Source organism: Sapajus apella, unplaced genomic scaffold (assembly GCF_009761245.1).
Source record: "Sapajus apella isolate SASKATOON/1434 unplaced genomic scaffold, GSC_monkey_1.0 scaffold129, whole genome shotgun sequence".
NCBI classification, from domain to species: Eukaryota; Metazoa; Chordata; class Mammalia; order Primates; family Cebidae; genus Sapajus; species Sapajus apella.
Window position 1 is genome coordinate 503,376 of NW_022437069.1, and position 13,212 is coordinate 516,587.

The 13,212-nt window shown below is 43.0% G+C and overlaps 1 protein-coding gene and 1 pseudogene across 6 annotated transcripts in view; one reads left to right on the top strand and one right to left on the bottom strand.

Moving 5' to 3' along the window:
- Positions 1–13,212, bottom strand: part of CRTC3 (CREB regulated transcription coactivator 3) — a 115,942-nt gene that overhangs the window by 99,647 nt on the left and 3,083 nt on the right. For 4 of the 5 annotated variants that reach the window (XM_032262439.1, XM_032262438.1, XM_032262437.1 and 1 more), the window contains exon 2: positions 5,420–5,518. In XM_032262439.1, coding sequence (XP_032118330.1) covers positions 5,420–5,518 — 99 coding nt within the window. Of the gene's footprint in view, positions 1–5,419; positions 5,519–7,605; positions 8,886–13,212 lie in introns of those variants that run through there. The other variant, XM_032262441.1, reaches the window with a different exon arrangement.
- Positions 12,604–13,212, top strand: part of LOC116539472 — a 1,312-nt pseudogene continuing 703 nt past the window's right edge. Inside the window, exon 1 of the transcript XR_004264064.1 lies at positions 12,604–12,648. The product of XR_004264064.1 is annotated as an NADH dehydrogenase [ubiquinone] 1 beta subcomplex subunit 3 pseudogene, transcript variant X2 (transcript). The remainder of the gene's footprint in view (positions 12,649–13,212) is intronic.

Genomic DNA, 13,212 nt, shown 5'->3' on the forward strand with positions numbered 1-13,212 from the left:
ATGGAGGTTGCGGTGAGCCGAGATCGCGCCATTGCACTCCAGCCTGGGTAACATGAGCGAAACTCCGTCTCAAAAAAAAAAAAAAAAAAAAAAAAAAAAAGGAAGGAAAACCTGTCACAGACTAAAAAACAGGTGAACCCTAAAGACATAGTGAGTACAAGCCAGTCACATAAAAAAGACAAATGGTGTATGATTTCCCTTATATGACTTTGACTTTCAATAGCCAAAGTCATAGAGACAGAAAGAACAGTGGTTGCAAGAGGCAGGTGGGAAGGGAACATGCAGAATTCTTGTCGAAAGGGCACAGAATTTCAGTTTTGTCAGATGAAAAAATTCTGGAGATGGGTTGCACAATATGAATGTACATAACAACACTGAAGTAAACATTTAAAAATGGTTTTAGAAGATACCAAGAAACTACTTTTAAAAAATGGTTAAGATGGTAAATTTTATGTTATTTTTTTTAACCACAATTTTTTTGAAACTCTGAAATACCAAGCGCTAGAGAAGATATAGGGATTGGAACTCTCAAGCACTGCTGGTAAGAATGTGAAATAGGAGAGTCACTTTGGAGAACAGCTTGGCAATTTCTTATAAAGCTAAAGTTAATATACACTTACCGTATGATCTGGCAATTCCACTGCTAGGTACTTACACAAAAACTGCATGTGAATGTTTACATAGTATTTATTCATAACTGCCAATAGGTGGAAACAACCCAAATGCCCATCAACTGACTGATGAATGGGTAAACAAATTATCTACATCCCTACAATGGAATTCTACTCAGCAACAAAAGGAAACGAACCACTGATCAATGCAATGTAGTGGCTTAAATTATGGCCACCAAAAAAGGTATGTTCAAGTCCTAACCCCCAGAACCTGTGAATGTGACCTTACCTGAAAACAGAATCTTTGCAGATGTAATCAAGCAAAGGTGAGATCATACTGGATTAGGGTGGGCCTAAATCCAAGGACTGGTTCTTTACAAGAGAAGGGAGAGGAAGATTTAGACACAGAGACACAGACAACAAGGAAGAAAGTTGTGTGATGACAGAGGCAGACAGCAAGTGATGCAGCTACAAGCTAAGGATTGCCAGCAGCCCAGGGAAGCTAGGAAGAGGCAAGGAGGGATTCTCCCCACAGTGGTCACGGTGCTGCTCACACCGTGATCTCCAGCTTCTGGACTCAGAACTTGAGAAAATAAATTTCTGTTGTTTTAAGGCACCAAGTTTGTGGTACTCGGTTACAGCAGCCCTAGCTAATACATGTAACAACTCAGATGAATTTCAAATGCAACATGCTAAGTCAGAGAAGAACTCAAAAGACTACGGATGTTTAATTCCACTAAGAGGACACTGCAAGAGTCAAAACTACAGATTTCCAGAGTTTCCAGAGGCTGGAGGTGGGGGTGGAGAATACTTACAAAGCGACACAAGGGAATCTTTTGGGGTAATGGAACTATTCCACGTGTTCATTGTGGTGGTGATAATATGGCATAGAGCTATATACCTAAAAAAGGTACAAATTATATTGTATGTAAATTATACATCAAAAAAGTTTACTTAAAAAAAATTTCTGTGCTCCAGGATTCTCCTCAGTTTTTAAAAACTTTTTCTCAGTTCAGAAGAGGGTGCCTACCAGCCTAATTGGGAAAAATGTGAAGATCAAAATAAAAATAATACATTAGCTTGCTCGAGCCCACTCTTACTCTGTAGCATGTATTTTCTTTCCAATAAATCTGTGCTTTCATCGCTTCGAAAATAAATAAATAAAAATAGATAATAGATTTTAATAGAAGAGAAAATCATAGATTATATCAAAATATGAAATCAAATAATTGATAATAATAAATAGAATAGAAAATCATAAAGCCACACACCAAGAGATAAATAAATGAATGTATAGATTGAAAGTTTAACGAAGATCAGTATAAAGTATCTCCTCACAAAATATTTATTCTTTACAAAGGGGAAAAGCGTAACTTTAGAATGGAGAAGGCTGACACACACCATCTTTTGTTTTTTTTTGAGACAGGGCCTGGCTCTGTCACCCAGTCTGGAGTGCTGTGGCACCGTCTTCGCTCACTGAAACCTCTACTCTTCAGGCTCAAGCAATCCTCCCACCTCGGCTTCCCAAGTAGCTGGGACTAAGGCATGCACCACATCTGGCCTTCTTCTTTCTTTTGAGACAGACTTTTACCCTTGTTGCCCAGGCTGGAGTGCAATGGCGCAATCTCAGCTCACTGCAACCTCCACTTCCCAGGTTCAAGCAATTCTTCTGCCTCAGCCTCCAAATAGCTGGGATTACAGGCATGTGCCACAATGCCTGGCTAATTTTGTGCTTTTTAGTAGAGACAGGGTTTCTCCATGTTGGCCAGGCTGGTCTCAAACTCCCGACCTCAGGTGATCTGCCCACCTCAGCCTTCCAAAGTGCTGGGATTACAGGTGTGAGCCACCGTGTCCGGACTTTTTTTCTTTTTTTTTTTTTTTTTGAGATGGGGTTTCACTTTTTGTTGCACAGACTGGAGTGCAATGGCACAATCTCAGCTCACTACAGCCTCTGCTTCCCAGGTTCAAGCGATTCTCTAGTCTAAACCTCCCGAGTAGCTGGGATTACAGGCGTGAGCCACCACGACTGGTGGACACCACCTTAACTGATAAAAGAGATCATCATCATTAATGGGACACATCAAAATCATGTGCCTACTATGGTATCATAACAGCATCACTTCTGTGTTATTCCCACCAAAGATGCATAGTCTGAATCAAATCACAAAGATATGTCAGGCAGGCCCCAACGGAGGGGTTATATCTACAAAAAAACTGGCCTGTAATCTTCAAAAGTAACAAGATCACAAAAGTCAAGAGTACTTGAATTCATGTCAAAAACAAAAGGCTGAAAAGCTGCTTCAGGCTAAAGGAGGCGGCAGACAGTAACTGCACGTGATTCTGAAGTGAATCCTTTTACTATAGAGGACAGTAGTGGGACAGCTGGTGAATGACGTCTGAAGATCAGGTTGTAATAACGTTTATCACTGTTAATTTTCTTGCCTTGATGGCTGTATTTTGGTTATATAGAATAATGTCTTTGCTTGAAGGAAAAAGTGAGTATTTGGGAGTGATGGGGCAACACAGTGAAATATTTGGGGATGATGGGGCATCAGGTCAGCAACTTATTCTCAAGTGAAAAAACAGTTATGTTAGCCAGGCATAGTGGCTCATGCCTGCAATTTCAGCACTTTGGGAGGACGAGGTGGGTGAATCATTTGAGGTCAAGAGTTCGAGACTAGCCTGGCCAACATGGTGAGACCGTCTCTACTAAAAATACAAAAATTAGCCAGGTGTGGTGACACATGCCTATGATCCGAGCTACTCAGGAGGCTGAGGTAGGAGAATCACTTGAACTCAGGTGTTGGTGGCTGCAGTGAGCCAAGATCGAGCTACTACACTCTAGCCTGGGCGACAGAAAGAGACTCAGTCTCAAAAAAAAAAAAAAATTATGTGGACTATACTTCCAAGTATTCTGTAAGTGACTGTTGCAAAAAAAAAAAAAAAAAAAAACCGTATGAAAAGAATCCTGGGGGTCAGGCTCAGTGGCTCACGCCTTTAATACCAGCACTTCGGGAGGCCAAGATGGGTGGATCCCTTGAGATCAGGAGTTTAAGACCAACCTGACCAACATGGTGAAACCCGGTCTCTAATAAAAATACAAAAATTAGCCGGGCATGGTGGTACGCACCTGTAATCCCAGCTCCTCAGGAGGCTGAGGCAGGAGAATTGCTTCAACACCAGGGGATGAAGGTTGCAGTAGGCCAAGATTGTGCCACTGTACGCCAGCATGGGCAACAGAGCGAGATTCTGTCTCAAAAAAAAAAAAAAAAAAAAATCCTGGGAAGGCCAAGGATTAGCATTTTATCCCATTCCCCAATGCAATGGGAGGGGAGTATCACAGTAAATTCTATATTCCTCTGAAGTTGACCGTAAAATAGCAAAAAAAAAAAAATGGGATCTCAGACACAGCAAACTTGCACAATGCTGTATTTCCTGAAGTATTAAATCCAGCATACGGCAGAGACCTACGTTATTTGGATACTAAATGACCCAATGGGTTAATATATAAGGTAGTTCGATATATGAAAGTAGATCTCTAAAAGGGGCAGTGATATGGTAAAGAGTCCACTGTCACTATATCGAAGACAAGATTCCAGTGTCATAGAGTACAAATAGTTCATATTGCACTTTTTCTAATCACCATTATATCTGGAGTTCCCATTAGCACTCTCAAATAGAAGTCCCAGTTTAAATAATACATTTGGCTTTATTTGACATCATCAAAAATGTGAACCCAGCTTCTATCACAGATAAATAATGCAGTGATTTTAAAATGGTCAGGCATCCAAATAATCAAGTTATGCTTCATCTTAAAGTTTATATCTCAACTTTAACATCAAATCTTAAATTGCATAATGAGAATGACAGGCTCGTAATGTTTCAGAGACTAGGATATCGAAGCCGGTCTAATTCAGATCTTAACAACGGCACCATATACCACTGTCTGAAACACCAACTCCACCTTGTTTTGAACAAGGCTCTCCACTGATATGATGATGAAAGCACCCTAGGACACTGCAGTAATCTAAATGCAGTATAGACCATTTATCTGTGCACTGTCCCATGTGGTGGCCACTAGCCACATGAAACTACTGAAATGTGGCTATTCCAAATTAAAGCATGCTTTATGTATAAAATACACAACAGATTTCAAAGACTTAGTACAAAAAACGTATATGAGGTATCTCAAAGTTTTTTATGCTGATTGCATGTTAAAATTATTATATTTTAGATATACTGGATTAAATATTTACTTATTTTTATTTTTTTGAGACATGCTCACTCTGTCGCCCAGGCTGGAGTGCAGTAGCACGATCTCTGCTCACTGCAACCTCCCAGGTTCAAGCAATTCTCATGCCTCAGCTTCCCAAGGAGCTGGGACTATAGTTGTGTGCCACCACACCTAGCTAGTAGAGACGCGGTTTCGCCATGTTGGCCAGCCTGGCCTCAGACCTCAGGTGATCCACTGGCCTTGGCCTCCCAAAGCACTGGGATTACAGGCATGAGCCACCAACCCAGTTAAAACTAATCCCACAAGTTTCTTCTTTATTGTGGCTACTAGAACATTTTCAATTACATATACTTGAGATATAATTCTACTGGCCAGTGCTGCCTTCAGCCATTTGTGAAATAACACCATCATATGCTGTAGAAACTGTGAAAGAGAATGTAAGTGGACTTTCCAAAAGAAGACTGAGCTGTACCAAGGCCCAGTTTAACCTTCAAGATCTCATCTTTTTCGGGATAATCTTTGTCTATCTTTTTACACGCCATTCAGCTTCAAGAAAGTACGTATCTGGAGGTACCTGAAACTCTGACGCACTGCTCCGCAGCTGGCTCACATTCGGTAAAGATCCTCCATGGTACTGGGTAAGGCGCAGTTGCTGGAGCTTCTGAAATTGAACCTGGAAACAAAGCAATTTCAAGAACCTTGAGAGGAGACAGCAAAGATTTAAAAGAAGCATCAGAATATAGTATTTTGCAGGGAAACAGTTCAAGAATGAAAGTCTCGGTTTCAATTTCTTCTCTACTTAAATGATCACACTTTCAGGTTTCCGGAGCTTTCTGCATTTTGATTATTCTGTTTTTGGAAATAGCTTACCCATGTTCCAAATGTGCCACGTACCATCACAGTGACATACTCTTGGAAGGTCTTTGAGTGTGTGTTTAGGCACGCCTGCATAATCTTTGACAACAATAAAAGAATTTCTGAAAGAAAAACTAGGCTACTATCCATGACCCTAACACATGAACTACGTTCCCTTCTTCATGCTCTTTCCCAGCCTCCATTTACATTTATGGTAATAACTGCATAGCTATGATCATGAGATAGGTATAAGCTAGCATGCTCACATCATAAGCCTTTTCTATGCTACTAAAGAATAATTTTTAGGGCCGGGCGCGGTGGCTCAAGCCTGTAATCCCAGCACTTTGGGAGGCCGAGGCGGGTGGATCATGAGGTCAAGAGATCGAGACCATCCTGGTCAACATGGTGAAACCCCGTCTCTACTAAAACTACAAAAAATTAGCTGGGCATGGTGGCATGTGCCTGTAATCCCAGCGACTCAGGAGGCTGAGGCAGGAGAATTGCCTGAACCCGGGAGGCGGAGGTTGCGGTGAGCCGAGATCGCGCCATTGCACTCCAGCCTGGGTAACAAGAGTGAAACTCCGTCCCAAAAAAAAAAAAAAAAAGGATAATTTTTAATGGCTATATAACAGTTCTTCTGAATTATTTCCTTAGAACACATTCCAAAGAGTGATTACTAAATCTCTAGATATGGGTCTTTTGGTAGCTCTCAATATATACTGCCAAAATGCTTTCCCAAAGGGTTTCCTAATGTACATACGAGAAAAGTTTCACCAAAAAAACTCACTGACATTGGATATTATCGTTAATTGGGGTAAGTAAGGAAGGAGGCAAATTCAGTAGGTATAAAATGGCATCCCACCATTTTAATATGCCCTTCTTCTGTAAGTTCTTCCTTACGTCATTTTTCAAAAAGCAATATATTGGTTACAGTTCTTGTAAACCTCAAAGTGGTCTGATCTGGTCTTTAAGAGTTCTGTTTCTAAAATAATAAATTAGCTCCGTGGTTACGTAACCCTTGGCACTGTAATTCATATAGAGAAGAAAAGGGTTATAGATGAGAAGCCTGGGGCAGATTTTCACCCTTCATTACTCTCTGTCTCTACCAACAAAACATGACCAGATCGAAGCCCCTAGATAGGCCAGGTGCTATTCTGAGACACTGCGCCCACTTCATCCCTAATCCTCCCCACAACCATGCAAATGAGACTGTATTCTCCTGCCATTACAGACCTGGAGACCCAGACTCAAAGTTCAGTGACTTGCCACGCAGCAGGCAGGAAGCTGAGCCACCAAAGCCCATGTGCCTGTTTCTGCCAAGCTCTTCTTTGTCCCATCTTTACCTGAATGATCACACTATTTACCAACTCAAAAAAAAAAAAAAAAAAGTGAAGTTTGGTTGACCAAAAGCATTGTTTAACCTACGAAGCTCTCTGATTGTTTCATTTTTACATTTATTATGAAAAATTCCAAATAGTATACGTGAAATAAAGACAAGTATAATGAAACCCCATCTATCCATCTTCTAGCTTTAACAATTACCAACTTATATCCAATCTTCTTTAATCTTTACCCTCTCCACTACCCACAGTGTCCCAGTGAAAGAAGTCTCAGACAGTCTTTCACTCCATATTTCAGTATGTATCTCCAAAAGGTAAGGACTTACACCTGTTTGGAAATTTTAAAGGCATACAAAATCCTTTAGTGGCTTTAACTTCCCTTCTATCTGCTGTATTTGACTTCTCAAACATACCGCACAGGGAGACAGTTAAAACCTATTAATCAAAACCCAACTCTCAGAGCCAAACATGAGAAAGGGAACACTGAGCTTCTTCCATCTAGGGGTGGAGTTACAGGAATGAAGTCTCTCTCAGCTTTCAATCTTAACATTCTAAAAGTACTTACCAGAAGCATCTGACTATTCTTGAAATTCTCTGGACAAAATTCTCAGCCATCTTGATTTAAAGCCTTTGATTTCTTCTTTGAAGCATCAATTTATCCATTGATTTACTGATACAAAGAACTTAACTGTGTGTCTGGTAGTATGCCTGGCACCGGCTAAGATGAAAGTGGGCTGATATTTCTGCCTTAGGAGATTTCTCACGAAGGCTCAACTCTTCCCCCAAAACCTTGACACTTCAACCAAACTGGGTTCTAAATCCAGAGAGGGACCTGCCTTCAACTGAGCGGAAGCCCATCTCACAGTCCCCCACAACCACTCTCCCTCCCAAAGCACCGATGTCCAGAGCCTTCAAAGACTGTTAAAAAACAGCACTGGACTTCGAATGGGATGACATGACTTTGTAACCTGGACTCTGACGCCTCCTTCACAAGATGAAGTGAGGATTGAGAGATGCAGACACAACAGCGGTATATCAAATGCAAAGCTCAGGACAACTTCTCAAGGTACTATGATTATTGCTGATCTTCTCAACTACCTCTTAAAACGGAAACATTCTGACATTTTCCTCTTTTGAACTTTAGACGCATTGAGCTAGAAAAAGAATTCTGAGACTGTCTTCAACACCTTCAAGTTTACAGACAATGAACATGTGAACCAAAGAATGATTAGCCTAAGGCTGAGGTCACCGGCTGGCAGCCCACGAACTGCATTTCACTTCGAGAGAGCTCTGTTTACCCACCAGATGTGGACTCATTCAGTGTTTTAAATTTCAATTGAAAAAAATTAGGACACTGCATAAAAATCTGGATTTCCAACTTCTCCTGATTGAAAGATCAGACAACACCGAACCTGTGTTCTTGTAAGGAATCACTGGATGAAGCTGACAAGAGGCCACCCCCTTAGATAGGATTTGCCAGGTCCTCACTGTACACTATTATTCCTCCATGATGGCCCACGATCAGCTGCCACAATCACCTCATTCCTGGTTCCTCCACTCATTTTCCTTACCCACATCACTTACTGAGTTAGCAACCTTTGGCTTACAGTCACATACCTTAGTGGAATTTTCTTTAATGCCTACACAAAATGAGATCCAGACCTCATTAATTCCTTTTCCAGAAAGTCTCACAATAGCCAACATGATTACAATCCAAAATCCCAGCGGATCCTTTTAGAGACACTGACAAGATAAATCTAAAATTCATGGATGTGCAAATGCAAATGACCTAGAGTAGTCAGAGCAATTTTTTTTTTTTTTTGGAGACGGGGTCTCTATTGCCCAGGCTGGAGTGCAGTGTTACAATCACAGCTCACTGCAGCCTTCGCCTCCTGACTACAGGCGCATGCCAACCATGCCCAGCTAATTTATATATATATATATATATTTTTTTTTTTTGAGAAAGAGTTTCGCTCTTGTTACCCAGGCTGGAGTGCAATGGCGCAATCTCGGCTCACCGCAACCTCCGTCTCCTGGGTTCAGGCAATTCTCCTGCCTCAGCCTCCTGAGTAGCTGGGATTACAGGCACGCGCCACCATGCCCAGCTAATTTCTTTTTGTAGTTTTAGTAGAGACGGGGTTTCACCGTGTTGACCAGGATGGCCTCGATCTCTTGACCTCGTGATCCGCCCGCCTCGGCCTCCCAAAGTGCTGGGATTACAGGCTTGAGCCACCGCGCCCGGCCTATTTTTTTTTTTTTTAGAGAGACAGGGTTTTACTATGTTACCCAGGCTGATGTATAACTCCTGGGCACAAGCGATCTGCCCACCTCGGCCTCCCAAAGTGCTAGGATTATAGGCGTGAGCCGTGGCACCTGGCCAGAGCACTTTTTAAAAGGAGAAAAGTTAGAGGACTTAGGTTACCAGGTTTTAAGGCATATTATAAAGCTATAGTAACACAGACAGTGTGCTATTATCAAAAAGAGAGACAGACAAATCACTGGAACAGAAAAGAGAGCCTCAAAATAAACCAACATATATATGGCCAACTGATTCCAACAAAATTGCCACAGCAATTCAATGAGGAAAGAAAAGTCTTTCAACAAGTGATGCTGATACCTTACAGCGGGGAGTAAAAGCAGCTGAAGATCCTCACGCGGGAAATTAAAGCAGCTGAGTGTATAGACATTCACTGTGACAGCCAGGTCACTCCAGCTCTGCCACTATACCTCTCTAAGCCTCAGTTTACTCATCCACAAAACGAGGAAAATTCCAGATATACACACCACAGGGTCATTTTGAGGACTACGGAAGCTAACAACATATGAAAGGGATTCCCGTGCCCAGCAAAGGGAAAGTCCTCAATATTTAGCCCAAACCTAGTATTTCCATCTTCTCTCTCTCCTCCATTCTGAGACCTCACTAATCTATGACTATCTATTGTCTTCTCTGTTGTTTATTTTCACAGGAAAATAATGAGTCTTTCCAAATATTCAGGTCAAATCAACACTCCAGGTTGATACGCTGAGTTAGTCTTGTGGTTCCTTAACACAAGCTGCTCTTCACAGCCAAACTTCTGGAAATTTCCAACCCTATCTCCATTCCCTCCCATCCATTCCTCAACGACTTACAATTAACCTTTCACCCAGCACCCTGAGAATGCAGCATCTCTCACCGAGGTTACTGATGACCTCCTCCGATGACCTCCACATGACTAGACCAAAGGACACATCTTTCGTGTCAGCCTAAGTCAGCAGCACTGGGTGCAGCTGGTTGGCATTCCCTCCTCTTCACAGGAGTCCTCCTGGCTTTCTCCTGGCCCTCTGGTTGCTCTTCAAACCTTCTTTGCTGTTTCCTCCGCCTCCCTTTCAAAAGCCCATTTCTTGGGCTCCTCCTAGGCCCTCTTCACCGTTTACTTTCTGACAAGGGTCATAAACTCAACCGCCTACAGCTGTCAAGCAGGGACTCTAAGTGAACCTACCTGGAATCACCGCAAAGAATACCTTTGAGGGTGATGGGGCCTATAGCAAACTGAAGACCACATCCATTGGCTTTCTAATGGGGCAGCTACCATTTGGCTTCAGGCAATTGCTGCCAACCAGAAATGTCATGTTAGTGTCGTTAGACTATCTAACTTTTCAAAAGAAGCCAAAGTCCAGATTTTACTATAAAATCCCAATATTTATTTTTATGGAGACAGGGTCTCTGTTGCCCAGGCTGGAGTGCAGACTCACAATCACAGTTCACTGCAACCTCCGCCTTCCGACTATAGGCATGCGCCACTATGCCCAGATAATTTTTGTGTATATATATATACTTTTTTTTTTTTTTTAATTTAGAGATGGGGTTTCACCATGTTACCCAGGCTGGTCTAGAACTCCCAGGCTCAAGCGATCTGTGCACTCAGCCTCTCAAAGTGCTGGGATTACAGGTGTAACAATATTCATTGTTAGTCTTAATTAAAACCAACCAACCAACAACTAACCACATTTTGGGCCAAAACCAAAAACATGTTAGAGGCCCGAATACAGAAGTCAGGCCCCAGTTTACAGTCTGTTCCATCAGTTCTTCCCAGGCAGCCAAATCTACTTCTGTGGCTCCAAACCGAAAATGTCCTCGTTCTCAGTAGCCCAGCCTTCCTTCTCAGGCTCCAAAGCCATCTAAACAGCTGCCTGCCGAACCATCTCTACCCACCTGCCTCACAAGCACCTCCAACTCAGCATTTCCGCACAGCCCAAACCTGCTCCTCCTCTTAATGAAGGACACCCTGAAATGGTTCAAGCCCTCCCTCTTTCCCGCCTTCCTCACCCATTCACAAATCCAGTCCTTTCCACCTCCTAAATATCAATCTGCTCACCGCTGTGCCTCCCAACTGCCACCATCTTAATAAACGCCACTATCATATCTCCTGCTGAAACTCTCCTCCACTCACCATGCTGGAGCCAGAGGAATCTTCTAAAAATGCAGCTCTCAGGCCGGGCGCGGTGGCTCAAGCCTGTAATCCCAGCACTTTGGGAGGCCGAGGCGGGTGGATCACGAGGTCAAGAGATCAAGACCATCCTGGTCAACACGGTGAAACCCCGTCTCTACTAAAAATACAAAACATTAGCTGGGCATGGTGGCGCATGCCTGTAATCCCAGCCACTCAGGAGGCTGAGGCAGGAGAATTGCCTGAACCCAGGAGGCGGAGTTGCGGTGAGTCGAGATCGTGCCATTGCACTCCAGCCTGGGTAACAAGAGTGAAACTCCGTCCCAAAGAAAAAAAAAAATAAATGCAGCTCTCCCGTGGTCCAACCCCTTCAGTGACTCTCCATTGTCCTTAGGATCAAGTTCCAAATCTTGTCTCTACAACCTCATCCCTGTGGACACCTCCAGCCTCATCTCGCGTCACCTTCCTCATCCCTTACTGAAGCTCCGTTCCCTGTACCTGCAACATATTCCCTCCCTCAACACACAAACCCTTGAATGCCTCCCTGACTCCCACTGAGCCTTTAGGCCACTGGAAGAGGTGAGAACTCCCTACCATACGTGTCCAGAGCTCCACCTGCTTCTGCGTTGGTGATATTCATCAAAATGCGTCTTATTAAATGAATGTTTTCCTCGTTAAATCCTAAAATCCATTAGGACACTGTGTTTCGCTTGCTCATTACTATACGCCCAGTGTCCACCCTAACCCCTGGCACACACTAACAGCTCACTCAATAAGTAAATATATGGGACAAATTAGTAAGATCTTTGAAGGACTGCCCCATGTTTTCACCCTCCTCCCTCACACACACACACGCAACAACAACGTAGTGGGCACTCAAATACTGGCAAATGAATACATTAAAAAACCAACAACATAGCAGCCTCTTCCCAGGCACACCTGCCTCCACTTTCTTCCCTCCCTTTACCATTCCAGGTGCCACCACTTAACTACTCCTCCTGGATTCCCTTCTCAAAATTACCCACTGCTTCCTGGTAACACCCGACTTCTTTTTTTGAGAAGGAGTCTCACTCTGTCACCTAGGCTGGTGTGCAATGGTGCAATCTTGGCTCACTGCAACCTCCATCTCCTGTGTTCAAGCGATTCTCCTGCCTCAGCCTCCTGAGTAGCTGGGATTACAGGTGACTGCCACCACGCCCAGCTAATTTTTTGTGTGTTTTTAGTAGAGACGGGGATTCACCATGTTGGCCAGGCTGGTCTTGAACTCCTGACCACAGATGATCCACCTGTCTCAGCCTCCCAAAGTGCTGGGATTACAGGCGTGAGCCACCACGCCTGGCCATGGACTTCTAAAGCTAGAAAAAATTCTCCACAGTCTAGTCTATCCCACCCATCAGGTGAACAGGATTTAACTCCAACTCTGAAGGATTGTTTTGATTACGTAGAGAAGGACTTGAAGCCCAACACAGGCTCAGTAGGGAAAAAGCATCTAGATTGATCAGCAATGTCTGCCCTATCAATTAGCATGTCTGTCATGGGCTAGTAATGGAAAGTCAGTATATCTGCCATCCAGTTACCAACCATGAACTAGGTGGATACTTCTCCAACTGGGATCTTTGGATCCTTAGAGACATGTCCTTCATAGACACGCTGGGAATCTAAGAGTTCTCTATGAGAAGTGCTCTAATTTGATGACTTGTTTATGAAAACAACCCATAAGATTTTTTTTTTTTTTTTTTTTTTTT